General features: G+C 36.9%; 1 protein-coding gene across 4 annotated transcripts in view; it reads right to left on the minus strand.

The window, feature by feature from the left end:
- Window positions 1-27,576, minus strand: part of CFAP20DC (CFAP20 domain containing) — a 252,459-nt gene extending 224,883 nt beyond the window's left edge. For all 4 annotated transcript variants that reach the window (XM_024746270.1, XM_024746269.1, XM_024746268.1 and 1 more), the window contains exons 1-4: window positions 27,206-27,576; window positions 24,724-24,813; window positions 22,147-22,240; window positions 14,770-14,842 (exon numbers count right to left, since the gene is read on the minus strand). In XM_024746270.1, coding sequence (XP_024602038.1) covers window positions 14,770-14,842; window positions 22,147-22,240; window positions 24,724-24,813; window positions 27,206-27,226 — 278 coding nt within the window. In that variant the 5' untranslated portion in view covers window positions 27,227-27,576. The remainder of the gene's footprint in view (window positions 1-14,769; window positions 14,843-22,146; window positions 22,241-24,723; window positions 24,814-27,205) is intronic.
- Window positions 27,577-27,843: the final 267 nt, after the last annotated feature.

Raw genomic sequence — 27,843 nt, forward strand, 5'->3', positions numbered from 1 at the left:
CGTAACATCACCTATAATGGAACATACCGGAGTCACATGCCTTGTGATAAACTGCACTAAGGACATGCCATCTCTCTCATAGTATTTCTGCAAAAATGTATAGCCTAAATCTAATCATAAGGAAACCATCAGAGAAACTCAATTAAGGGGCATTCTACAAAATAAGCAGTCTGCACTTTTCAGAAATGTCATTGATGTGAAAGACACAGAAAGACAGAAGAACCATTCTAAAATGATGGAGACTAAAGACACATGAAAACTAAATGTAATGTGTAATACTGGACCAAAAACATAATTGTTATAAAGAACAGCAGGTCTGTACCACAGATAATAGTACTGCATCAATGTTCAATGTCCTGATTTTGAAAATTGTACTGTGGTTATGTAAGTAAATTTCTTTGTTCTTAGTAGACACTGAAGTGTTTGGCAAAGGGGTATGAGATCTGCATTTTACTCTCAAATAATTTGGAGGAAATTTGTGTATGTACACACATACATTCCTAAATATATGTATATACACAGAGAAAAAAGTAAAAGCAAATGTGGCAAAATGTTAATAACTGGTGAATTTGGGTAAAAGGTATATAGCAGTTCTTTGTACAGTCTTTTTTTTTTTTGCAACTTTGCTTTATATTTGAAATTATTTCAAAATAAAAAGTTTTAAATATTTAAACATTAATTTTAGATTGCATGTCCCTACAACTTTTCTCAAAGCATGAGGAAGCACTGTTTTGCACTATGTACCACTTAAGTGTCATAGGGGAAAAAAGGTGACAAGAAATCATAAAGTTTTCTTTTAACTTGTTTAGTGGAAGCATAATTGCTTATTCTGGTAGAGGACAATATGTCTTGGCCAAACTCTGTTGCTTCCTTTTCTTCTAGACAAAGAACCAGATACACAGTTCAGCCTCCAATACTGTTATGGGTGGTATGAGTCCTGGCAAGAGCAATCTGACTTCATATATCCTCCTATGTGATTCTCTAGGTTCTCTCTTCTGTTGTCTGCTGACCAGATATGGAGGATCTGCTAGAAGACTCTGAGGCCCAAGGGGCCTAGGTCCCTGAATGACTACTGGGGGGGTAGAGTCCCTACCACTGACCTGCACTGGATTGAGATATGAACAAGAAATGAATGTGTTAAGCCACTGAGATTTGGGATTATCACTTATAGCAGTGAGCCTACCTAACAAAGTTACCTAACTTATAAAATAGATTAACAGAAGAGTGATGCTCCAGGAAAATACACTAAGTAAGGATGTCATGTATTTGCTTTCAGAATACATTTTAGCATAGGAGTTCTCAAAGTGTGCTTAAGGGACCCTTGAGGGTCTCCAAGACTCTTTCAGAGGCTCTGTGAGGCCAAAACTATTTTAAGAACAATACCAAGATGTTATCTGTCCCTTTCACTCTCACTCTCTCTCAAGTATACAGTGTTTTCCAGAGGTGACATGATATATTATATCATGAGAGTGAATGCAGAAGCAGATATGAGAATACTCCTGTCTTCTATTTAGCCAGACATTAAAGAGGTTTGCAAAAATGTAAAACAATGCCACTGTTGACTAAGTTTTTTTGCTTTGCAAAATATAGATATTTTATGCTATAGCTATTTAGAGTTACACTAACATGTAATGGGGTTATTATTTCTAAATAGTACATATGTTTTAAGTTACTCAGTTTTAATTTCTAATATGGTAAATACTAACAGATATAACCCATATAAACAAAAATTCTTTGAGGTTTTCAATAATTTTTAAGAATGTAAAGGGGTCCTGAGACAAAAAAAAGTTTGAGAACCACTGTTTTGCAACAAAGTGTGAGTATCTCTGGGAGTCACAACATTTTACACAAAATAAGCCCATATTGTTGAAATATAAGAATAGGATAGTGAGGATCCCCAGTTGACCCTTATTAACTCAAGAGCTCAGTGTCCAGGACATGGTAGGTGCTCAATAATATAATTGTTAAATTAATAAATTGTACAATGGTGATGATATTCACATTTAAGAGTATTGTGATAAGTGAATGAGATAATGTATTACATGTGTGTGTTTGATTATATATTATCAGTGTTCATAATTATTCACTATCTCCCTTTTACGTAGGAGGTATATACATCCCTGCCCCACTGACTCCAGGTATGGTCATATGACTTGCATTGGCCAATGAATGTAAGTAGAAGTGACTTGTGCCACACATATCTGAGGAGAAGCTTTAAATTAGATTGAGTGGTTCCGTTCAGGCTCTTGCACTTCTGCCTATGCCTCACGAACAGCATGTTCCAGACAGGAGTTGTATGTTCAATCCAGGTTCTGGAATGAGAAGGCACATAGTCGACCTCTAGCGAAATCAGAGCTGCAGCTCACCTGTAGCTCTCGGGCAATGTGAGACAGAAATATATGGAATTGTTGTAAGCCACCTTAGCAAACCTGGCAAATACAGTATGAAACGAGCCTAACATATTGTATATGTTCAATAAACCAAACCATTCTAATCAGTGTTACTGTTTAGCTAGAGAAGCACTAAAGAAATGTGGCTTAGTCCTTGAGTGAGACTGCACTAAAGCAAAGTCTACCCTGATTAACTAAGATAGTTTATACAGTACTATTCAGGTAACCTTAGGATTCCAGGTAAATGAAATAAATATATGACCTAGGACAATCATTGCATCAAAGTAGATTTGACTCTAATAAAAAATTCTAGCTACCATTCACTTCTAAATACCACTAGAAAGGCTTAGTAATATGTGTAGAGGTCGTTGGCAGGCGACTGAGGAAAAAAAGAGGTTCTAAAGTGACTACCAAGTGCCTATACTCAAAGGTAGTTCAGTAAGTCTATCAGTCCATCTGCCTGCCCTGCCCACACCCACTTCTTAGGGAACTGGCTCCAGCTTACAGCCTCCAAAGACAAAAACAACGATGGAGCAGTTAGCTGAAACCCAATGACTGGCCAAGGACCAATCCTGATGGTTCTTTCAAATCTTTGAACTGGAAGATACACAGATTGACCCTGATCTGTCAGTGATGTGTATTGGAGTTGTAGGGTCACAGAGGGATGTACTGGAAGCTATGTTTGCCCACGTGCACAATGACAAGCAATTAGAAAAGCTGGTTTATAGGATGGAACAGAAGAATGAAGCAAACTTACAAACAGAATGAGAGATGACAGAGTAGTTTCCAGAGAGAGAGAGAGAGAGAGAGAGAGAGAGAGAGAGAAAAGCTGCTGACAACTATCACCTCTCAAAAGTGCTGTAACAACTTATGCTGTTGGGTTCCATATGATCTCTCCATGTTTTTCCAATACTTATCTTTTTCCTTGACATAAATAGATTTCTGCCCCTAACAATGAAATAATCTTTCAAAGAAGTAGTTGTTTTGTTTTGATTTGTTATGACCTTGCTAATCCTGACCCAAACAAAGAACTTAACTTATTTCTGGTGATTAATTGTAGAGGACAGGGGTGGGGGAGGAGTAGAAATGTGGATTACAGTGACAGAATTAACTTTTTGCAACTTACAGTCCAAAGCACTGGCAGAAATAACTTCACTATTTAAAACTATCAGAAACCATGATTATAAAATCATACTATACCGTCACCTTTTTCCAACTCAAGCACTAAAAGGCAGCAATGATATCAAGAAAAGATGCTAGAGTCAGAAGTTCTGAATTTTAGTGTAGGTTTTGCCTCTAAAAACCTTGTATCCTGAGGAACGTCCCTTTTCTGGGTCTCAGGGTTTTTTCTATTAAAAATAGGGAGTTGGAATGGCTAATTATTAGAGAAATGCAAATCAAAACTACAGTGAGGTACCACCTCACACTGGTCAGAATGTTCATCATCAAAAAGTCTACAAACAATAAATGCTGGAGAGAGTGTAGCGAAAAGGGAACCCCCTGCACTGGTGGTGGGAATGTAAATTGGTGCAGCCACTATGGAAAACACTACGGAGGTTCCTCAAAAAACTAAAAATAGAATTGCTGTATGACCCGGCAATCCCACTCCTGGGCATGTATCCAGACAAAACTATAACTCGAAAAGATACATGCACCCCTGTGTTCACTGCAGCACTATTTACAATAGCCAAGACATGGAAACAACATAAAAGTCCAACGGCAGATGATTGAATAAAGAAGATGTGGTATACATATACAATGGAACACTACTCAGCCATAAAAAAGAATGAAATAATGCCATTTGCAGCAACATGGATGCAACTAGAGGTTACCATACTAAGTGAAGTAAGTCAGAAAGAGAAAGACAAATACTTATGATAGCACGTATATGTGGAATCTAAAATATGACACAAATGAACTTATCTGTTAAAAAGAAACAGATTCACAGACATAGAGAACAGACTTGTGGTTGCCAAGGGGGTCGGGTGAGGGTGGGGGAGAGATGGATTGGGAGTTTGGGATTAGCAAATGCAAACTATTATATATGTATAACTGAACCACTCTGCTGTACACCAGAAACTAACACAACATTGTAAATCAACTATACTTCAATAAAATGAATTTAGAAAAAATAGGGAGTTGGATAAGAGTTGTAGATTCCCTGTAATAACAGAAACTTGAGCCACTAAAATGTTTTAAATATTTATGCTAACACATCCATTGCTAAAATACAGTGAATTCATACATTTATTACAAATCACTGTTTATGGTATATCAATAATCATATCTGGCTTTAAATAATTCTAAGAGATATTTTATTTCTCACCTTATAAATCAATGGTATTTAACCTCAGAAAAAAGGGCATGGTAATACCTATGTGCATCAAACAGAACAGCTGTTCCTATTTACTGCTAACAAAGGCAACCAACCTCCAACTATACTGAGAATTTCATACCACTGTTGTTGTTTCAAACAGCTTATTGTAATAGCTTTTTAAGTATGAAATAGATATAAAATGCAAGATCACTAATCTGTTCCAATAAAGAAGGGTGGACTATTGGTTATAAGAAAAGTTCTTTGGGAGTTCTATTATGGGCTTATAAACAGTTTTCATCTAAGAGCCAAGTGTGGCATTCCTTAGCTTTAGCCCAATCTTGAAAACATTTATTTGCATATAACTCCTACTTACATAAACATTTTGAGAAAATTCAAAAGAATTTACTTCTCCTTCCCTAAGTGCTCTTGACTTTTCTCATTCTTGAAATAGTCACCATCCTGCCAGTAGAGGTGTTTCTAAGAGAAATGCACTTTATACTTGGCAGGGCAAATAAAAGGCTCCAAAGGAAAAGCTGCTTTCCTACCTCTTTTCAGGGACGAGTACCATGAAAATTTCACATGAAATGGAAACATGCCCAACTTGTCCCAAAATGTTTCACAAGAGCAATTTAAAAATTAAATATCCCTGCACTTTTATCTATATTTAGAGATATAAAAATTATAAATTAATATTTACTGTACAATTACCATTTGGCCTTATCCAATTTAATCCTCCTAATTACTCAATAAATAGGTATAAATATCATCCTCACTGTACAGATGAGGCTGTAACACACAGAGTCCAGCAACTTGCCCAGGTCATCAAACTAATACATGGCAGAGCCACTGACTCTCAGGCTTATAATCTGAGCCGTCACAGGGCCCTGACTTTTTATCCCTGATAATGGATATGGCAATCATTTAACTGCACAGTGCTTTAACAAATGTATGGCCTTTTGTTATGATTTTACAGAGGAAGAACACTTCCAAATATTTGTATATGTGCAGTTTTTCTTTGGCTAGTATCTTATTTAGCTCTCAGATCTAGGTTATCTAAAGAGTACTGTAAAAAGAATTTAGAAAAGTAAAGTGAACCAAACTAAGAACCAGGAAGAAAAGATTTCTCAAAGAACATTTATTTAATAGATAAAGACTATGGCCTCTGATTTATACACCTATCACATATGTTATCTAAAACTTCCATATAAAACCTATTTTAAGGCATGCAAATTTAATATATTATGAAAGTCAGTATGCAAAGTATCTTAAAGTGCTCCTTTACTAATGCATGTAACAAAATATACTGATTATGCAAGCACATTTAATTGGATATCATTAAAATAATGAGATTTAAGTACTGATGATTTTAAAACGAAAAAAATAGAAGTTGGAATTAGACATGAGATGCATTCAAAATGTTAATGAAACTTGCAATGTCATTACCACTTTAGTATATAATACTACTAGTTTAAAAAAGAGCAATCACTGGCCATTTTCAACCAGTTCTAAACACAGTTTAGAGATGTATTTACTCAGTGACATAAAAGATTTCATTGGATTAAGACTTTGTGCTTGGATAAAACCTTCTTTACAAATAACCTAAGAGCTATATAGAGCAACCACTATTTTCTTCGAAGGTAGGCATCAAAATGACCAAAAAGATAAGAAAGTAAATTTTCCAAAGGAAGAGTTGTGCTTGGTAAATGGACACCATCTCAAAAGCTCTCACCAATATCATTCTGACCTGAAGTTATTAAATTTAGGTATTCTCTCAACTCTGGTGGCTTTAAAGTGGCTGAAGAAGACAAATGACATGTGAAAAGAACAGGTCTGCAGCTGTGAGGACATATTCACTTTCCTTGGTTTAAAGTTTCAAAAGAGTCTAGTGCCTCCGATGTCACCGAAGAAGGGACGGTAAGGAGCAAAATTCAATAGGGTAGAAGGACCTGAAACTTCTATTAAATTTCTCTTTTGACCTATTTGTCTAGCTCACTGGTAACAATACAGAAAAAGTGATATAAGAGTAACTTTCATTAAATTACCCTGAGACTAAAGCTTTGTTTTGTAGGAAGGGTATGTTTCAATTTTCCACTTTATAGAAATGGAAAAGGAAGCTTTAAGATCCATATGAACCTAAACCTCCTAAAATTACAGAAAAAACAATATCACCGATTAGCTCTGGAATTAAAAGAAAAATGTTCACATTACCATTTACTGAAGAGGAAACTGAGACAGTGTCCAGCCCAAAGGCATAAAACCAGGGGATAAAGCAAAAGGACAAGACAAAAACTCTGGAATGAGCATCATAAATACTAGATTGGATTCTAGGTTAAAATCATTAAACTCTACTCAGATATAATTTTCAAATTCAGAATACTGCAATGAAGAGATCACAAAGGATCAAGTAAAATTTCTAAGGACTAGGGACCCTTTTAAGGATCTCTCTCTTTCTTAAGGAATTTACTTTATTAGATTCCAAATGAAAGAAGTACTCCAAATAGCTAAGGGCTCAACAAGTGAAACCTTCTGGCAATAATATTCCCTAGGATCTGCAGGCTAAGAATCTCAACCTCTCCAAAACAGCACACGATGCCCACCACCAGCTTTCAGTGTTTTCCTCCCATATATTGAAAAAGCACTGGTTGAGCTGAGTGAAAATGAGAAAAATAATGTCAGTTCACTAGAGACATTAACAGTACAAAATGTCTCTCAGAATTCATCGAGATAATTGTCAAAATCAGGATAGAGAAAGGAATTAATGCTCAACAATATTCAGTAAAATGAATGAAATTCCTGTCAAAAACGTAATATTCCAAAATCATTTAGTGTGATTGGCAGCATCAAATACAGTGAAACGGATTTCTATTTCAAGATGCAGTTGGTTCTCTTCCAAGAGCTCAGGTTCTTGGTGCTCCTCCTGTACACAAGATTCTGCCCCCAGGCTCTGAAACACCTAACAACCCACACAGGGCTGGCTTCCCACTGCTACGATGAAGCAGTACAGAGGAGATCAGAAAATGAAAGAATTCTTAAAAATCTGTTGTTTATTAAATCATTTAACTTCAGGTCAAACAGTGAGACACAGATACACTAAAATACTTTAAAAATGAAAACTGCGACTAATACTAAGAAATAAGCAAGTAAAAATGAGGAGTTTATTTGTAAAAAGCAAGAGAGGATATTTTCTTTTGTGGGTTTACACTGATAGAGAAGTATGAGAGAATTCTGTTACTTTAATGCTAAACATACTGTGTGTTAGCACAGTAAACACTCCATTTGCTCTATATGCAAAACGCAATGTGTTTGGATAATTTCTGGTCAGGTTATGAAGCTCTGAAGCCGCCTTACCCACAGATGCAGGATTTTGAATAATATAATATGTATATGTTAAAGAAAAAAAAGGCCTAGGCATGGACCAAAGTAAAGAAACAACAAAGATGAAATGAAGTTGTTTCTTAGCTCTCATTTTTTTTGGCAAAAAAAAAGTATAATACAAGTATTGTCACATTTATGATGCAAAATATTAAACAAAAAATATTTGAGTAAAATTCTTCCTTTAATTTTCAAGCATTTATTTCTTAAATGGGTAATTACAGAAACAGAAACAGCTCAGAATGAAAGACCTTTCCTCTGTGGAACTCTGATGACAGCACTGTGCTATGGGAAGCCCCTAAAGATGTAGAAGGCTGAGCACATTCATCTTGTTCTAAAATTCAAATTAAATATCCCTACCATATATGTATGTATGTGTAATTAGATAGAAAATTTACAAGTATGGCGGCATGGTATGGTGGTGCAGAGCACAGGTTCTAGATTTAGACTACAAGTTTGATTTCTGGCTCTAAGATTATTAGTAAGTCTGTAACCTCTGGCGAATTCCTTAACCTTTCTGGACTTCAGTTTCCTCAATGGTAAAACAGAGGCAATATTTATGACTACTATACAGGCTTGTTTTGGGGATTGAGTGAAAACAAAATGCTTAGAACAATGTCCAGTATATAATAAGTGCTTAATAAATGTTAGCCATTATTACTTTATGTTAATTTTCTCATTTAATTCTTATGACAAATCTGTGAGGTAGGTATTATTACTCTCATCCCATAGGTGAGGCAAGTTAAGTAACTTGCCCAAAGTCCCACAGAGGTAAAGCAGAATTTGACTCTGGATCTGTCTCGTTTGAGGCCTATGCTCTTACTTCTACCTAATACGTCACATGTTCCCTATGTCTTGCTCTTATGCCATCATAACATTTACAAAGATGTATTTAAATTGCCTTTTAACTGATCTTTCACTCTCAAAGCAAACTATATGTGGACAGAGATTGGGTCCTGTTTACTCATTCCACTCCTGCCCACTCATATATATTTCAGAGCTTTTGTGCCAGGCATTGTGTTAGGTGCTAGAATATCATGGAACTCAAAGACCGCTCAAAACGACAGATAATCAAATAAAATATACCATTACAAACTGGCATAGTTGTAATGACGGAACACAGTAGAGTGCTAGCAAAGAGCATAAGATTTATTTCTCATTTATTTGGGGGAAGTCAAAGAAGGGCTTTCTGGAGAGGGGAGACTTAAGCTGAGATGAGAAGACTGAGTAAGAGTTAACAAGGTAAAGAAATGGGGATATAAACCACTTGTGCATAGGACCCTAAGCGGAGACCTCACCTGGTGTGTGAGGAAGGGAAAGCCAATATGGCTGGAAAGGAGCAAGTGGGGCTGACAGCTGGTGAGCTCAGGGAGAGGTGAGAGACCAGAGCACATGGGAGCATTAAGGATTTGGGAGTTTGTCCTTGGTACAGTGAAAATTCCAGTTGTTTTTTAGAATGATCACTCTAGCTGCAGTGTAGAGATAGGATTGTAAAAGGATAAGCGAAGAAGCTGGGAAATCTACTCGGATGCTCTAACAGTAAATTGGGGAAATGTGATGGTGGTTTGGGACTAGGAGGGTACTGAGGGTGGGAAGAAGTAAACAGATTCAACATAGATTGACTCCCCTATGCCTATCACACTGTATGACAGTAACAGGAATTCAATAATTTGTTGACTGACTAATCATGAGTGATTCCTCAAGCAGAGCTGTGGCTGGTTCTAAGGCATCCACTAACTCACAGATGTATGACCTTCTACTGAGCAGTATAATCATCCAGTGAACATAAGATACACAGGAAGATGTTGAAGAGATGAGTATTAAACTCATAAAACAGCTGGCAAGACTCCACTTATGAAAAACTCTTGACGCGTAAGTGTATCTTTGTGAAACAAAATGCCTCTCCCATTCTGACAATGAAAAAATTTAAAAGCCAGATATCTTTCTGCTCTGTGACTTTGCAAGCTTGTTAGAGAAATATATTATTTTAAATGGCCTGGAGCTATGCTGCCAGAAACACAGTAAAACACTAAGGGTCTGAAAGAAAGCCCTTTCATTTAAGGAAAAGAAAAAGCTGTAGTTAGAAAGGCAATCAATACTTATTACTCTACCTTCTTTCTTGTAAAACATGGTCTCTGTCATTACTTCCTAAAGTAGCAAAATATTTTGATTATCTATTAGCAACAAATTCAAATGCATAGTTAATACATTTTCTCATAATCTGATAATTTCACTGTCAGGACAGAGAATGTTTTACCCATGTTATTTAATAATTTTGACCTTTTGTCCATAAGACATTTGTTTTGCAAAAACTATAAAACTAAAACAATCTGAAAAATACAAATGTTTGTCTATGTGGCTATGAGAACAAGAGACTAGGATTATAGTCAACTGAATTTAAAATCTGACCGTTAGTTCCATCATCCATAAAAATGTTTTCCCATCCTTCAAGAGCATTAATCACATGGTAACAAAGGGGTGGTCAGGCTTACTTATATCAACTTTCTTGCTAGACTAAGTTAAACCTAAGATACCTATTGATTTCTCAATAATTAAAGCTTTAATTATCATTAACTTAGTTAAAACAGTATATTACCTAGCCAGAGTGATAAGCTCAAGTGTTTGGGGGCACAAATAAAGCTTAATTTTGCATAGGAAAAGAGTGCTCTTCAGCAAAAGATTACGTCCCAAGGTTCAGCAAAGTGTCTTGCACAACTTTGATCACAAGGCCAATTACCAGCACCTCTACCATGGCTTCAAGGTATAGGTGGTAGAGATCAGGAGAACAAAAGGGTTGGATTGGATTTCTATTCAAGGAACCTAACAAGCTTAAAAATAAAATATAATGTGTCTTCTTCCATTTGGTAGGAAACCACTTTCCCCTACACTGAAAATAAAATTTTATATGGTACACTGTAACTTTAGAATGTTTTTAGAGTCTTGAAAATACTTTTTCTGCAGAACTAGAAAAAGATATTGTGTTGGCCAAAAAGTTCGTTTGGGTTTTTCCAAACCATCTACAGAAAAATCCGAATGAACTTTTTGGCCAATCTAATACATAAGAGCATCAAGTGCTGCTTTGGTCTTGTTACTATAAGAACTACTTTAAAGAATCTTGGTGACCATAGCAGATGATAACAGAAAATCTTAGAAGTTTATAAGATTTAAAGTTGAATAAAATAAAAATATAAATTATTCCATCTATCCTTTATCATTCCAGAAAACAAAATTAAGTATATTAGCTAAAATTCATATTTTACCAACATATGCACACATTATTTATATTTTAATTCACATAAACAAAGAGAAACTAATAACCTCGAGTTTATGTTAATCTCATTTTATTAAGAAAGCTCTTCCTTCCCCTTGGTTCACACCGGTGTAACTAGTCCAAAATTAACTTCGTTAATAGGAAAAGTCACTTCTTCCAGCAGGGAAAATAAAAACCTAAGCTTTGACCTTGGACAGCTATTAGTTACAAAGAAAAATTAGAAAATAGCATACTCCAAATATAATGTTTTACTGAAAGCATGCAAATTTATTACTGAGACCCTAAACAATATTCCATTCCATATGAATATACAAATTAAATGTTATTTTCATTCTCAGAATTGTATCAGACAACAGGTAGCTCAACGGAGTAAAATTTGTATATGCTCATTTTTGCTAAACAATTAATTCATAGCAAGGCCATTTAAAACAAATATATCCCAAGACATCTATATGTCAACAGAAAAGACCAATATTTCTCAACTAAAGTGAATAACATTAAGATACTATACATAGAAAATCCTAAAAATGCTGCCAGAAAACTACTAGAGTTCATCAATGAATTTGGTAAAGTTGCAGGATTCACAATTAATACAGAGAAATCTCTTGCATTCCTACACACTAACAACGAAAGATCAAAAAGAGAAATTAAGGAAACAATCCCATTTACCACTGCATCAAAAATAATAAAATACAGTAAATCCCCTACATATGCACCTTCAAGCTGCAAACTTTCAAAGATGAGAATGTGTATCTGGTTCCAGCAAGGAACCAGAAACTGTGCCACCGATGTCAGGTGTAAATGAAATTGCAGCTTGCCCTCCATCTCCTATTGCTGATGATCCTTCAGCTCTACCATCTCCCACCTCTTCTCCCTCCTCCAGTCAGTAATTCTTGCCTGTTCACCTGATGCCAGCCCCTCTAATGCCAGCTGTTATACTGTACTACTGTATTTTTCAAGGTACTGTACTGTAAGATTAACAATGTTTTCTTTATTGTTTGTGTTTGTTTTTTATGTGTTATTAGTGTGAAAAGTATTATAAACCTATTACAGTACAGTACTATATAGATGATTGTGTTAATTGGGCACCTAGACTAACTTCGTTGGACTTACGAACAAATTGGACTTACAAAAGCACTCTTTGAACGGAACTTGTTCATATGTAGGGGACTTACTGTACCTAGGAATAAACCTACCTAAGGAGACAAAAGACCTGTACTGTGAAAACTATAAAACACTGATGAAAGAAATCAAAGGTGACACAAACAGATGGAATGATACACCCTGTTCTGGGATTGGAAGAATCAATACTGTCAAAATGACTACACTACCCAAGGTAACCTACAGATTCAATGCAATCCCTATCAAATTACCAATGGCATTTTTCACAGAACAAAGAACAAAAACTTTTAAGTTTGTATGGAAAGACAAAAGACCCCAAAAAGCTAAAGCAATCCTGAGGGAAAGAAATGGAGCTGGAGGAATCAGGCTCCCTGACTTCAGACTATACTACAAAGCTACAATCATAAAAACAGTATGGTACTGGCACAAAAACAGACATACAGATCAATGCAACAGGAAAGAAAGCCCAGAAATAAATCCACTCACTTGTGGTCAATTAAACTATGACAAAGGAGGCAAGAATACACATTGGAGAAAAGACAGTCTCTTCAATAAGTGGTGCTGGGAAAACTGGACAGCTACATGTAAAAGAATGAAATTAGAACACTCCCTAACACCATACACAAAAATAAACTCAAAATGGATTAAAGACCTAAATGTAAGGCCAGATATTATAAAACTCTTAGAGGAAAACATAGGCAGAACACTCTTTGACATAAATTGCATCAATATCTTTTTGGATCCAGCTCCTAGAGTAATGAAACTAAAAACAAAAATAAAGAAATGGGACCTAATTAAACTTAAAAGCTTCTGAACAGCAAAGGAAACCATAAACAAAACAAAAAGACAACCCACAAAATGGGAGAAAATATTTGCAAACAAAGTGACCAACAAGAAATTAATCTCCAAAATATATAAACAGCTCATGCAGCTCGATATCAAAAAAACAAACAACCTAATAAAAAAATGGGCAGAAGATCTAAATAGACATTTCTCCAAAGAAGACATACATGGCCAAAAAAGCACATAAAAAGATGCTCAATCTCACTAATTATCAGAGAAATGCAAATCAAAACTATAATGACATATCACCTCACACCTGTCAGAATGGCCATCATCAAAAATCTACAAACAATAAATGCTGGAGAGGGTGTGGAGAAAAGGGAACCCTCCTAAACTGTTGGTTGGAATGTAAACTGGTACCACCACTATGGAGGACAGTATGGAGGTTCCTTAACAAACTAAAAAAAATAAAACTACCATATGATCTAGCAATCCCACTCCTGGGCACATATCCACAGAAAACCATGATTTGAAAAGATACATATACCCCAATGTTCACTGCAGCACTATTTATAATAGGCAAGACATGGAAACAACCTAAATGTCCATCAAAAGATGAATGGATAAAGAAGATGCGGTGCATATACACAATGGAATATAGCCACAAAAAAGAATGAAATAATGCCATTTGTAGCAACATGGATGGACCTAGAGACTATCATACTAAGTGAAGTAAGTCAGACAGAGAAAGACAAATATCATATGGTATCACTCATATGTGGAATCTAAAATACAACACAAATGAACCTATCTACATAAGAGAAACAGACTCACTGATTTCAAAATTTATGGTTACCAAAGGGGAAATGTGGGAGGGAGGGATAAATTAGGAGCTTGGGATTAACATACACACACACTACTATATATAAAATACATAACCAACAAGGACCTACTGTATAGCACAGGGAACTCTATTCAATATTGTAATAACGTACATGGGTGAAGATTCTGAAAAAGAATGAATATAGGTATATGTGTAACTGAATCACTTTGCTGTACACCTGAAACTAACAAAACACTGTAAATCAACTATACTTCAGTAAAATTTAAAAAATAAATAACATTAAAATGAGGTATTTCAATTAATTTGAAACCAAACACAGTTTCCAATAGCAGACAGTACAAAACATAACATCACCCCTCATTTGAACTATAAAATCTCAAACTTTTGGATTATTTATTTCTTCAAATTATAGGCTCTTTATTGTCAAATTCAGAATCCTTTGATATTTTCTTAAAACAGATGAAATTTGCTTTCTTCCCTTAGGGAAATGCCAGACTACAGTATATCTGAGAAATACCATTAAATTAGTTTAATTACTTCATGTTGACTTGATAAGTCACTGCTCTTCAATGCAAAAACTGCCACTTGTAATTAATGACTCTTCGTACTGCTTCAATTGATCAAATGTCTAATACACATAAAACATTGAAAGAAATTCTGTATATCTTACAGCAATTCGGTAGCGAAGTCTTGTCCCAGGGGTATGTAAATCTGAAGTACAAGAAACCTCTGGATCAGTCCAACTAAAACGAGAGGGGGAAAATATACATTTATATGTCCAAACCATTTATATGTATATATAAACAAAACAATCACATGTCATCAACAAGCTGAAGCTTTTATCATTTCAGTAATACACAGAACTGCAACAGCACTACCCCTGAGTTACAACCTCATTATAAAAGCAAAAAAAATGATGAACTCAAATCAAACTCTAACAACAAATGCTGTCTTTTAAAGTCACATCTGTGGGCTTGGTGAAATTTTTATGAAAATTTACAAAATAATTTTTTATTTACTATTTTTATTAGGTTGCAAGGAAGTGCACACATTCAATAGACACATATAAAATTGAATTATGGACTCTCATTAAGGCGGTTATAAAAGCATGTGGCAGGGGCTTCCCTGGTGGCGCAGTAGTTGAGAGTCTGCCTGCCAATGCAGGGGACATGGGTTCGTGCCCCAGTCCGGGAAGATCCCACATGCCACGAAGCGGCTGGGCCCGTAAGCCATGGCTGCTGAGCCTGCGCGTCCGGAGCCTGTGCTCCGCAACGGGAGAGGCCACAACAGTGAGAGGCCCGTGTACAGCAAAAAAAAAAAAAAGCATGTGGCAATTATTTTTATTCACTGACAGTTTTAACTTTACTTAACAACTTAACGAAAAACAACAGATCAAAAAAACAGTTCTAATTATGACAACTGCAGCTGAAGGTTTGATGAGCTATATCTAGTTCATAGGGTTTTAAATGTGTCTAAAATGAGATGGATGAACATATTTTCAGTTATAATACCTTTTGTTAATTTAATACATTTTTGATTAATTTAATGCTCACAAATTAAGACCTGATAGTTTTTATTCCCCATCACCAGCTTCACCTGGATTAAAAAAATATTTGGAGAAAGACCTATGGTACTTTTGATAACTGAAGTCTACAACTGCTTCAAAAATCAACTGATTTCATATTACCTCTTCAGACCCATTCACTTAATTCCCTTCCTCTTAGCTTTTGAACTTTTGCTTGATCTCTCAATTATGATGCTCTTAATAAACGCTTTAGTATCACTTCCTCCTAAAACATGACTTCTAGGAACTTTTTTCCCAATGTGAGACACTGGGTAAGAAATGGAAATGTCGATATATCTGTGAACCTCTCCTACAAATCTAACAGTACAGGCCAATATGTGGAGAAAGGGCTCAAGGAAGGCAACTGGTCTAACACGCACGTTATTTTCTGTTTATTCCAACTTAGTAGACTTAACAAATTTAAGTCTTTTAAAGTAACAGTACATGTTTGGGTAGTCTATATATAAAGATCTTCTGGTTTAGAATTCCTATGGTAAAATGTTTTACAACATTCCTGAACAACTTAAACAGTTCCTATATTTTACCCCAAATCTAGTTTCGAAACAAAACCATATTTGACCGAATGTGCTTAACATTTTAAAAATCAAACATACAAAGGTAACTTTTACTTAAAATACTAAGCTTATAAACGGCTGCAAAGAGCCAACAGCAGAGTAAGCAACATAACGGAAATAGGGGTAACAGCCTCTGAACTTAGAAAATTCTCTAGGAATCAGATTCTACCATATTTGTGGGAAAAGCCAACAAGACAACCAGAGTTCTGGATTACAAAACCAAAATGAGATACCAAAATGAGGCCAACTTAAATAAACCACCGTTAATCAATCTATCTCTCTCTTGCATCTTCCATTGATTGGACTTACAGTATTTTTCCATTGCACAAAGGCCCCCATAAATAGAGCTGAGAGAGCACTGGGATAAATGAAGTCACTCTTTACAAAAGGTCCCTAATTTATGTCACAAATCTCGCTGAATCAGCACTGTTCTCTTCAAACACAAAGCGCTACACATATAGGGCATTTTCGGGTGAACACTTTTAGATATGAAAGATGTTTGCCCCCCAAAAGAGAGCTTTGTAACTCAACTCTCTCACGTATAGAAGCCCTGGTTTCCAAAAGGCTTCACTTCTAAGATGAAAATAAGTACAATACCATATGGTGATCATCTGACAAAGAAAAAAGTACATTAATAACATTTGACATACACTGATCCTGTGTGTCAGAAATGCTAAATAAACTCTACAGTAACATTTTTTTCCCAGTGGCCTAGTAAATATAAACTGACTCCTCATGTCTACATGATATTTAAAATTTGAATTTAAAATCTACATTTAAAATGCTGAATGTGAAACTAAAACGCCCATCAAGTACATAAAATTCATAAAAATTCACTCTTTTTACTGAAATATCCAGGTTTCTGCAGTTTTATAATCTCTTCTCTGCCTGAGATAAAAACTACCTCTATGTTTTAAGGGGTCAGATCCTTTCTTCTTTTGAATATTTTAAGACACATTTATCTGGTAAAACACCATTAGATTTTTAAACAGTGGTTTTTACAGTTGTTTCATTACAGCAAATGATAGTTGTATATATATACCTCAATATACATTTTGCAAGTGTTACACTGTCCAAAGAGTTGGGAGTAGACCACAGTACAGTAATCCTTTATAAGTGACCTGATAAATCATGACTGAAGATATTTCCTGGTTCTATCACAGCCCAGCACAAACAGCACACTAAAGTGCACCTTTCCCACTGCAACACAGAGAACAATTATCCCTTCATTATGTGTTATTCCATATACCTTGGGCCAATCGGAAAACCTGTTTGGGACTTTTTATTCTTCATGTGTAAAACTGAGTTGATAATTTAGGTTTACCCCTCACAGAATCATTTGTGTAGATTAAATTAGATCTATCATTTAATAAAGATTCACTGAACATACACTATATGCAAGACTCAGTGTTGAAGCTTTTGTAGTGAATAAGACAGGTATGGTCTTATTCTAGTACCCTCTTAGAACTTATATACTAGTTCCATGAAGGAGAAGGTCAGGGTGCTATGAAAGCACATAATCCTGGGTCCTTGAGAGGAAGAGGACGATGAGTGAAGGTTTCCTTGAAGAAGTAACATTGGAATTCAGCTGGGAAGAATAGCAGGGATTGACTGGGCAAGGAAGATAGGGGTAGAGGAGAGGAATAAACACTGCAGGGAGAGGGAATACTCCATCATGTGATGGAAGAGGCTATAGTAGATTGCATGAACTTAAAGGCCTAAAGGACTGGTAGGAGAGACAGAAGGGGAAAAGTAGCAGGGGATAAGTCTGGCAAATAGCCAGGAACTCAATTACGTGGGGCCTTGAAAGCCATGTGAAGGATACAGGTCATCCTAAAATCAATGGGAAGCCACTCATCCATTCACTCATTTACTCAACAAAGATTTACTGAATGTCTACTATGTGCCAGGCACTGTTCTAGGTGAACAAAATAGACTAAATTTCTGTGCTGGTAGGCCTCAGTTTCTGGTGATGATGAAAAAACAATAAAAGAACATAAACAGCATGTTAAGTGGTGATAATTACTATAGGAAAAGGGAGAGCAGGGTAAAGGGGATTAAGAATGGGGAAAGGATACAAAGCACAGGTTGTAATTTAAGTATAGATCAGGATGGGTCCTCACTGAGAAGGTGACATTTTACTTGGTAAAGGCCTGAAGAAGGGGAGAGAGTGAGCCATGTAGCTATTTGGGGAACAAAAGCCCTAGGTAGAGGGTGCAGCTTGTGCACCACAGCTAAGGTGCTAAGGTACCAGGCTATGGTTGAAAAGAGCAAGGAGACCTGTATAGTTTGAGCAGAGTGAAAAAGGAAATAGTAATAGCAGGTAGAGTTAAACTTAAGTAAAGAGAGTTAAGAGGGCAGCAGATACCACAGGGTCCTAAAGATTTTGGGGTTTTACCCTGAGAGAGATGGAGTATTTTCAGCAGAATCACTCTGGCTGATAAGTTGATGACAGACTGTAGGGAGGCAAGTCAGAAACAGGGAGACTAATTAGAAGACTACTGCAATAATCCAAGCATGAGATAATGGTGGCTTGGACAAGGGTGGTAGCAGGGAGGTGGCAAGAAGTAGTCAGACTCTAAATCTAATTTAAAGATAGAGCCAATAAGACTTTCTAGATGAAAAAAAGGAAAAATCAAGCTGATTTAAGAGTTTTTGGTCTGAGCAACTGAAAGACAAATTGCTAACAACTGAGATGGGGCAGTCTGCAGGAGGAGGAAGAAAAATTTCTAGGGTAAAGCTGTCCAAGTATAAATGTCAACTAAGCAACTGAATATACAAATCTGGAGTTTGGGACACAAGTCAGAGATGGAAATGTAAGCTAGTATACAACAGAGATGATATTTAAAGCCATGAGGCTAGAGCCCAAAACCAAAGGAGTAAATGTAGTTCAAGGTCAAGAAGGTCAAGGACTGAGTCCAGAGGCATTGCAGCATTAAGTTGTGTTGGGGAGAAGAGGAAGAACCATGAAAGGAGACTAAGAATAAAGACCAGCAAAGTAGGAGAAAAAAAACTATGAGTATGGGCATCCTGGAAGATGAGTGAAGAAAGTACTATATCAAGGAGGAGTGTGTCACCTTTGTCAATGCTGCTGTTAAGTTAAGCAAGATGAGGGCTGAAAACTGGCCACTGGATTCAGAAACAGAGAGAGTACTAGTGACTGTGACAAGAGCAGTATCAGTAGAATAGTGAAGTCAAAGTCACTGAAGGGTTTTAGAAAGAGGAAGTCATAATGAGTTTATTTAAAGAAAAAAAGACCAAAAGTTGGGGCAGGGGGAGGCTGAGAGGAACCTCATAAAGATGACCTCATCCACCAGAGCAGCTGAAACTTAGATCAACACAGGGCTTCAGGGATGCTGATCCCGACAGACACAGCATTTGATTCAGATGCCACAGGCAGAGAAAACAATGGTTTCAAACATGAGCCTCAAACAGAAAGTCCCCGGACAGACCATCCAAATGATAGATGTTTACATGTAACAGAGCTTCTTCTCATTATGGGCAACTCTATATAACATGTTCCAGCATTAATAGCAACATGGATTTATTTATTTAACTGGCTAATGATTTACAAGTCTCATTATCAAGGCCAAATGGTTACCAGGAGAAATTATAACCTAAATTGTTATAGTTTCTTAGTATGGCGAGTTTAACAAAATTACTAAACACCAACTATATATGACACACTAAGTTAGGGGTACAAAGTAGATGATGCAAGAGTCCTGCCCTGGAGAAGTACACAATCTGATAATCAATATCACACCTTCCTTTATTTGATCAGATGCTGAGTTTAAAAAAGAACTCTGACATATTTAGAGATGCTCAAATACAATTCAGAAATATTGCTATTTAAAGTGAAAAGTTAAAAATACTGAATTTCACTATTAGACTTTCTTCACAGGTACTTAATATAGTAGGAAACACATACAAGTACCTAATGTCAAGTTGGCATAAATAAAGTGGATGTTTACTCTTAAAATAGGAATACATAATGGTAACTGAACTTAATTTAGAAATGTTCACAGAAAGCCAATTCTCTATTCAAGGCATGCCATTAAATTTAAATTTAACCATAACAATGTCACATAGAAGGTCATTTTATACAAGTGAAAATAACTATAAATTCCCATTATCAAAAATTCCAAATAATCTTAAAAACATTGGTGCAGGACAGACTATATAAACTGTTTCATTTGCTACAGGGCTGCACATGCTACTGAAAAGCCAGATTAATTTTTAATTACAGGGCATTGTGCAAGAAATACATTAAAAGATTCTTCCCTTTCTTCCAATTAAAACTATCATCTTTCCATTTTTAAAAAGCAATTTTAACACATTAAATTTGTTTTATTTCTAAAAAGAAACGTAGATAAAAGTGGGAAAGGGGAGCTTGTCTTTAATCACTGAGCATTTGGTAGAGGAGAAATCTTTCTCAGAGCCAACTGAGAAACGTTACTAGACGTGATTTGATTTTGTCAATAACATCATCATATGCATAGATGCTGACGGCATCATATGGAAGGAGAAGCCAACAGTAAGAAAAAACAAAAGAACACTGGTTTAGAATAAAGTTATGTTCCTGTAAATCAAATGTATCTATTTTACAAAGTCAGTATTCTTAAAAAAAGATGGACCATGTTTCCTGTTAAAGAATAACCTCCAGTTTCAGACATGTTTCCATGGCTCATCTTAGTTCACTTTATTTATCAGTACAAATTTATGCAGAAATGACAAAAATCTTTGCTATTAAAAAATGCAAACTATGAGGAAATCATGATTTTAAAATGGTAGTAAATTAAAAAAAATTATTTTAACAATGATTACTCCTTCTCTTTGAGGTTCTGTTTCTTATTTTATTTAGAAAGATACCACTTTAAAATAAATCATCTTCCATCTATAATTTCTATGGTTTGGTTTATGTCTTAGAAAGCTAAAATATGCATGTAGTAGCTTGAAATAGTAGATAAAACACACAGCCTATAAAAGTTTAGAAAACCGAATTAAAATGAGAAAATCAGATACCAAGAATAGGTCTTTTCATAGTCCCTGGTACACAATAGGTATTCAATAAATGTTCTTAATGAATGAAGAAGTAAAGAATGAATGTAAAAAAACAGCTGGTTACCTACATTTGCTAAGTCACAATAGTTAAATATTGGATATAGTTAATGAAAATATGATTAAGCATTTTGATAAATTATATTTCTTAAATCACATCAGTGTACACAAAGCCTAATTTGGTGGCAGAGCCTTGAATTTTAACCCCAGTGTGGCCAAAAACTGGGCTTCTGATCATAAATTTAGGTGATCTCTCAGGGTTCCTTCTGCTTTAAACCTCTGATCCTCATTTCCAAAGTAGATAAGAACTGAAGTCTATTTTTGGGGTTTTTGTTAAATCACATATTCATATCTTTACTCATTAGATACTAATATTTCTAAAGGTATATAAGTTGATATCTTACTAAATAATGCCTTATATAGTATTTTACATAACTTTTTTTCTCACAAATTGATTTACGATAATTTAGGAACTCATGGTCTCTTGATGAGGAACCAACCTCAGTGTGTTCATCTGTAAAAGAGCTATCGTGAGGATTGAAAAAATTAAAAAATATGAAATGCTTAGAAAGTCACTGGCACACAGTAAGTGCTTAATAAATATCATTACTAGTCTAATTAATTGAATAATCTTCTAAATCTTCTTTAACATATAAGTAAATTTCTAATAAACAATGAAGCAGAATCCTTCAAAAGCCTGGCATAAAGTTACTCTCTAAATTTAAAAAAATCTTATTACTTTACATCGACAGATGCCAGTAAAAGTCACACTAATAGGCCTGTTTATGAGGCTTAAAAGTGTAATGTTAAGCATCAAATGTTAAGCTTCAATATTAAAAGTCTTACTTACGGATTTGCTTATTCTCCTTTGGTAACTGAATTTTATTTGTTTGGCTGCTGCCTTCCAGGACAAACACAAAACTTTTAACTTCTTTATCAAATTCCTACAGAACAAAAATGAAAACAGTGGTAACTGCATATTTTATTTGACTTCTATTATAAAACTGGAGAAGCAAGCCCACAGAAAAAGCCCTAGACTGAAATGACTTAAAATAAGCTCAGGCCTTGATGATACTCTTACACTGAGACTTGCTGGGAACTGGAATATAGAAGCCACCCTTAGCCACTTGGCAAATTCTCTACTATATCAAGACACTCTTCCTCTAGATGATAAAAAGTTCTCCAACTTCAGGGATTCCCAAGTTACTAATTTAAAGTTTCCAGAGTTTAGTTACCCTTTCCCTCCTTTAACTAACTATGTATTTCTGTCTAATAGCATAGGCTGAACATCACTTTCTGTTAACAGTACAATAAACCATCTAATCTATGTTGTATCCAGTTTGGAAGTTCTTTGGTTTCAAGCCATGGCTCATATAGAATTAATCAGTACCTTATTTTACTAGTCCTCTAACTTGAAGTTCTATACATCATTTACTTAAAATCACTACAAATTAAAGTGTTACAACTAAGGTTACCTAAAAAATGAACAGAAACAAGACAAGCTTGGAAATGAAAAACTTACACATGAGAGTCTAATTTCCATCAGTCAAAGTGCTAATGTAAATGGTTATTTTTTTATCTTGGAGCAAATTTCCAATCTTTAAGTATAAAGACTCCTTTTTCACAATAAAATATTTCATAGATCCTCCCACTCTTCCTTTTTGTATATGTTAAGAAATACATCGTAACTAATGGCTGCTAAGAATTAACATTTAAATAAAATTGTATCATATCCATCACAATAGCTTCTCTTATGTCTTCCAAATGAACATACACATCGAGTGCATTATTTCATCTACACACAAGCTGGGCATATACTAAAACCTTTCAACAGCTTACCAAAATCTTGAGCACGGCCACAAATCCTTGTGTAGTCTAGCCCCTGCCCAGTTTTTCAAACCTCATCTCCTGCCTCGCACTCTCCCTCACTCTGAATCCTAGCCTCTGTAGCCTTCTAGCAGTTTCTTAAAAATTCTAAGCTCCTCCAAAGCAAGGACTTTGTACCTGCTTTTCTCATTGTCTGAAATGTGCTTCTCTCTACCAGCTCCACCTGGTGCCTAGTTAGTTCTCAGAGATCAAGTATCATTTCCTCAGGGAAGCCTTACCTAATCTCTCTGCTCTGTATCCTCACAGCCACATTTAACTTTTATTCATAGTAAGAGCTATATCATTTTGATTAAGTCACTTAACCTTACTATGCCTATAATATAGGCATAAGGGTACCTTGTGAGATACAAGGTTATTGTATGGATTATATAGCATGTAATGTGCTGAATCCTATGGCTGGCAAATAGTAAGCACGCAATTAATAGTAGTTTAAAAAAACTATCCATAGAACAAAGTCCCTAGAAAGGTGTTTCTCTCTCAACTGTACAAGAGAGAAGAGAAAGAGGAAAGAACAGGGAAGGATACAGATTTTTAGATCTGGTAGCAGCAAGATGAGGTAGTTTCTACCTGCTGACATCAGTTTTCCCTGTGAAATGGTGGGGTGAGGTCTTCTGGTGAATGAGTGAGGAGGGTCTGTCCTGGGTGTGGGATGGGGATGGGGGTAAGAAGTTAGTGGCTGGAAACCTGAAGATAATGGAGAAAGAACCATTTTAGAGAACAGGAGAACTTCCGGGGCTGTCGACACTGAATTTATAGCATTATCGATCTGAGAGACTATAGATATTTTCCCAAAGGTATTGAGAAGCCCAGAAGCAGGCACAGAAAAGAGAGAATCAGGGATTCAGAAATGGTTGGCGTTTGCTAGGCAGGCATGATGAAAGGACAAGGAACAGGGGCATCTGAGGTCTTGACTGGGAAGTGAATGAAATAATGGACCATGGATTCTGGGCTGGAGAGAAAAGAGTGAAGACAGAGTGAGTGAGTAAGTAGGTTAGCTAACTAAGTAAATAAATCTAAACACAGGGAGAAAAGTAGAATGGTCAATGGCCTAAGAGTCTCAATTATGTTGAAGAACAAACACAGTGGGAGTAACTAGGCAAGAACATTAAGAATCGAAGACTGGACTCAGAGAGGGATGTCTCAAGTTCTCACTTAGTAACTTCAGAGGCCCTGCAATTTTTGGTGATAAGGTACAAGGTGTGACAGTGGGAAAGGCTGCTGAAGTAGAGTGGAAGACGTCATCAGAGATGAAGAAATCAAGAAGCTGAGAAGCCCAGGGTTTGGAGATTTTTCCTCACAGAAACTGAAGTCACCTAAAACAGCGGCAGGACTTGGCACATAGAGATGGGTTATGAGCTGTGTGCCAAGGTCTTCAATGGCCAAGGAGGGGTATCTGTGAGGGCAGCCAATGATATCATGGAAGGGTTTTGAAGTGAATGAACAGAAAAACCGGTTCTGAAATCTTACCAAGCCCTTCTTGTTATAATCTTTACTCTCATTTCTTTCCAGGATTTAGGTGGCTCTAATTTCTAACACTTACTTTCCAAATCACAGATGGACTGCCAAGGATCTTCCATTTTGCTCCAGGATTTTTTCCCTGAGCAGTAAAGATTTCAACAAATGCACCTCCCTAGGGAAAAAAAAATATTAAAAATTAAAGTGAAAGACAATGCTAAGGAGGAAATACTATCCACCACATAGTCTATACCCATTGTTCCAGGCATCTGTAAGTTAAGTAGATTTGAGAGGAAACATTATCCCTCTTATCACTCCTACTTTATATCTTGATTGTATCTAAGCAACAACTGTTCTGATTCAGGTCACCTTGGATTAATGGTTTAAGAAATGTTTTTAAAAGCATGATAAACATTAAATAAACTCCATGCCATACAAACCTTACAGCCTCTCAGTGTAAGGTTCAGTTACTTCACATGTATAGTTCATGCTTACAAAATATTCTATTCAACACACACTAATGGGTTTAAACTCAACTCTCAAGCCAGGCTAATAAAATCTGATCGTTATCTCTGGCTACAAGCTTTTTAGTTACACTAACCTGAGCTCCAATACCAGGTTTGCCATTTATTAACGATCTGACTTTGGAGTTACTTAACCTCTTGATTTTCTATCTGTAAAATGGGTTGTTAGATTACATAGGATAGTGAACATAAACCACCACACTCAATAAAGTGTGATGCACAAAGCAAGGGCTCATTAGTACCAGCAATGATTATTCAAAAAAACGGCAAACTGGATAGTTTAGTACTGGGTCAATAAAAGAAGCCTGGACTTGGAGAGGGAGTGATTCTTATTTTGAGGATTCCTATAAGATCTTTTTATATATTTAATGCAAATTAATTTGGTGATCTATAAAATATGTACCAAAAAAATAGGGAATCATTTCCATAGACATGCTAAGTGTTCCCTATTGTAAACCTGGCAACATGGAGGGACATGCTCATGTAAAAACACTAAACACATTACTGAGTGTCCATATGCTTTAATTATGAGAGGAATTAAAGATGATTGTCTCTAAGGAAGAGTTTATTGCAAGAAATTGAAAACCTGAAATGAGAGTAAATATGGTTTTCTTTTATGGCCTGTTAAATTATAAGCAGCACATGAGCAAATCTGTGTGACTTTCATAAAGAATTTCCTGCTTTTAATTTTTCTCAATAATATAAAGATATTTTTGCTTCTGAGTTTTAACAAGTAATCACTTGAAGTTAAGACATGTACCGTCTTCTGTAGACAGTACTATGTGCAAACTGTGTGTGGAATTGAATTACTATAGCTTCTGGGGTCAGGTCATATTTCACTATTAATTTTAAATGTGAGGAAGCTTTTTCTTATTTTTTTTAAAGAGAAAAATTCTTATACCTGGTGAGATAGAAAAATACCTCTCCCGCCCCCATTTCTGCTATCACCTGTTTCCCACAGTAGACACCTGTTTTTTTATAACAATATATTTTACCTATATTAAGCAAGAGAAACTCTCTAAAACTGTTCCAACAGATTTAATGACATCAAACGGAATAGAAGAAAGAGAACTGCAGAATACCCCGAGGGCACTCATAAGAAGGCAGGTAGTATTTGATGAAAAGGTAGAAGCAACGAAGAGGTGACCAGTGGAGGACTGCTCCGGCACAGGGACGAAATTGTTCGTAACAGCAGTACTAGGATAGCAGACAGACTAAATGGAGAGTGTAACCTCAGGTAGAGGTAGGAAGGGAGGGGAGAGACTAGGGTCAAGCAAGATCAGGGAGGTGCCCAGTGAAGTGAGGAAAGCAGGAGCGCTTTGGAGACCCTCTCGGATACTCAAAGTGACTGAGGAAGACACAGAAGCAGTTTCCCTGAGTGTGGTATTTAGACCACCTGCATCAGAATCAAATGGAGAAAGGTGCTATAAAGGTAATTTAACTAGCCCCATCAACAGAGATTCTGGTTCACTCTATTTGATGTGAGGCTCAGGAAATCCGTATTTTTACAAGAACTTGTATTTTTACAAGTACTCCAAATGATCTTAATGTACCACAGCCTTTGAGAATCACTGACCCGCCCCCAATTTGGGGGGAAAAGTAAACAGCACACGGCCAAAGTGCTTATTTTCTTTCTTGGCTTAACCCATTCCTGCATTCACTCGTTCACTCTCTGCTAAATAGCTTCTGTGCCTAAACACCAGTGTGCCTCAGTACTGTTAAAACTCAAGGTTTATGGGTCCTGCCCTTAAGGTTCTGATTCCGGAGATCTGGTTGGGGTTTAAGGCTGCATTTCAGTCAGAAACACAGGGAATCCCTACACCTTGAGAAGCACGGAGCTGGAGGGGGAACGTCAAATCATATGCCCACACGGCAGTTGCTTTCTTTTCTTTCTCTTTTTGGGTCAAGACCACCCACTAGTTCCTTCTTACCCCGAGAAAGACAGTATTACTTGTGGGGTGGGGGGGTTCCTCTTCACCCGTACGTGAGCTATCTCACCGAACAGTACAAAGCTAGACCGGTTGGAGAGCCGTTTCCGGTTACCTGGTACTCGTTTTTGAACATTCCCGCCGGGGGCTCGGGGCTTGAGGGTCACCGGAATTCAGGGCTTCCAGAGACTAGCGTGACCCTGACGGCTGGAAATCGGCGGGCGGGAAGCCAGAGCCCGACGGGCGGGGAAGGGCTTCGTGGTCGGCCCCAACTCGGCCAGGTTCTTCACCACCCTTTGTCAGCTCCACCTCGGGCCCCCGACCCGAACCATCGCGGCCCCGCCTCCGGGACGCCGGAGTGTGGGAGGGGACAGCTGCCTGGGCGGGTTCCGGGCGGCCCCAGGGGACTGAGCGTGTGCGTAACCTACGTGACAGAGAGCCCAGACGCGAACCTCCGACAACCGCCCGCCTGCTCAACGGAGAAAGGCTGGCGCGTTCTCGCCGCCGCCCAACCCCGCCCCCGAATCCGCTCGGAAGAGGGCCGAGCGGGGCGTACGTTCCGACCGCGCCCATTGGTTCCCACGAGGCGCCTGCGCGTGGCGCTGGCCGAGCTTCACGCCGACGGACACGTGAGACTACGCAGTGACGTAGGCGTTGCCCAGGCAACTGACCGTCTTTCGCTCAAAGGGTGGGACGCCGAACCTGTGACCAGCGCCCGCACTAGGTCGTGACCTGTGTCTGCAAAAACGCCTA

Source organism: Neophocaena asiaeorientalis, unplaced genomic scaffold (genome assembly GCF_003031525.2).
Source record: "Neophocaena asiaeorientalis asiaeorientalis breed wild unplaced genomic scaffold, Neophocaena_asiaeorientalis_V1.1 scaffold251, whole genome shotgun sequence".
Lineage (NCBI taxonomy): Eukaryota > Metazoa > Chordata > Mammalia > Artiodactyla > Phocoenidae > Neophocaena > Neophocaena asiaeorientalis.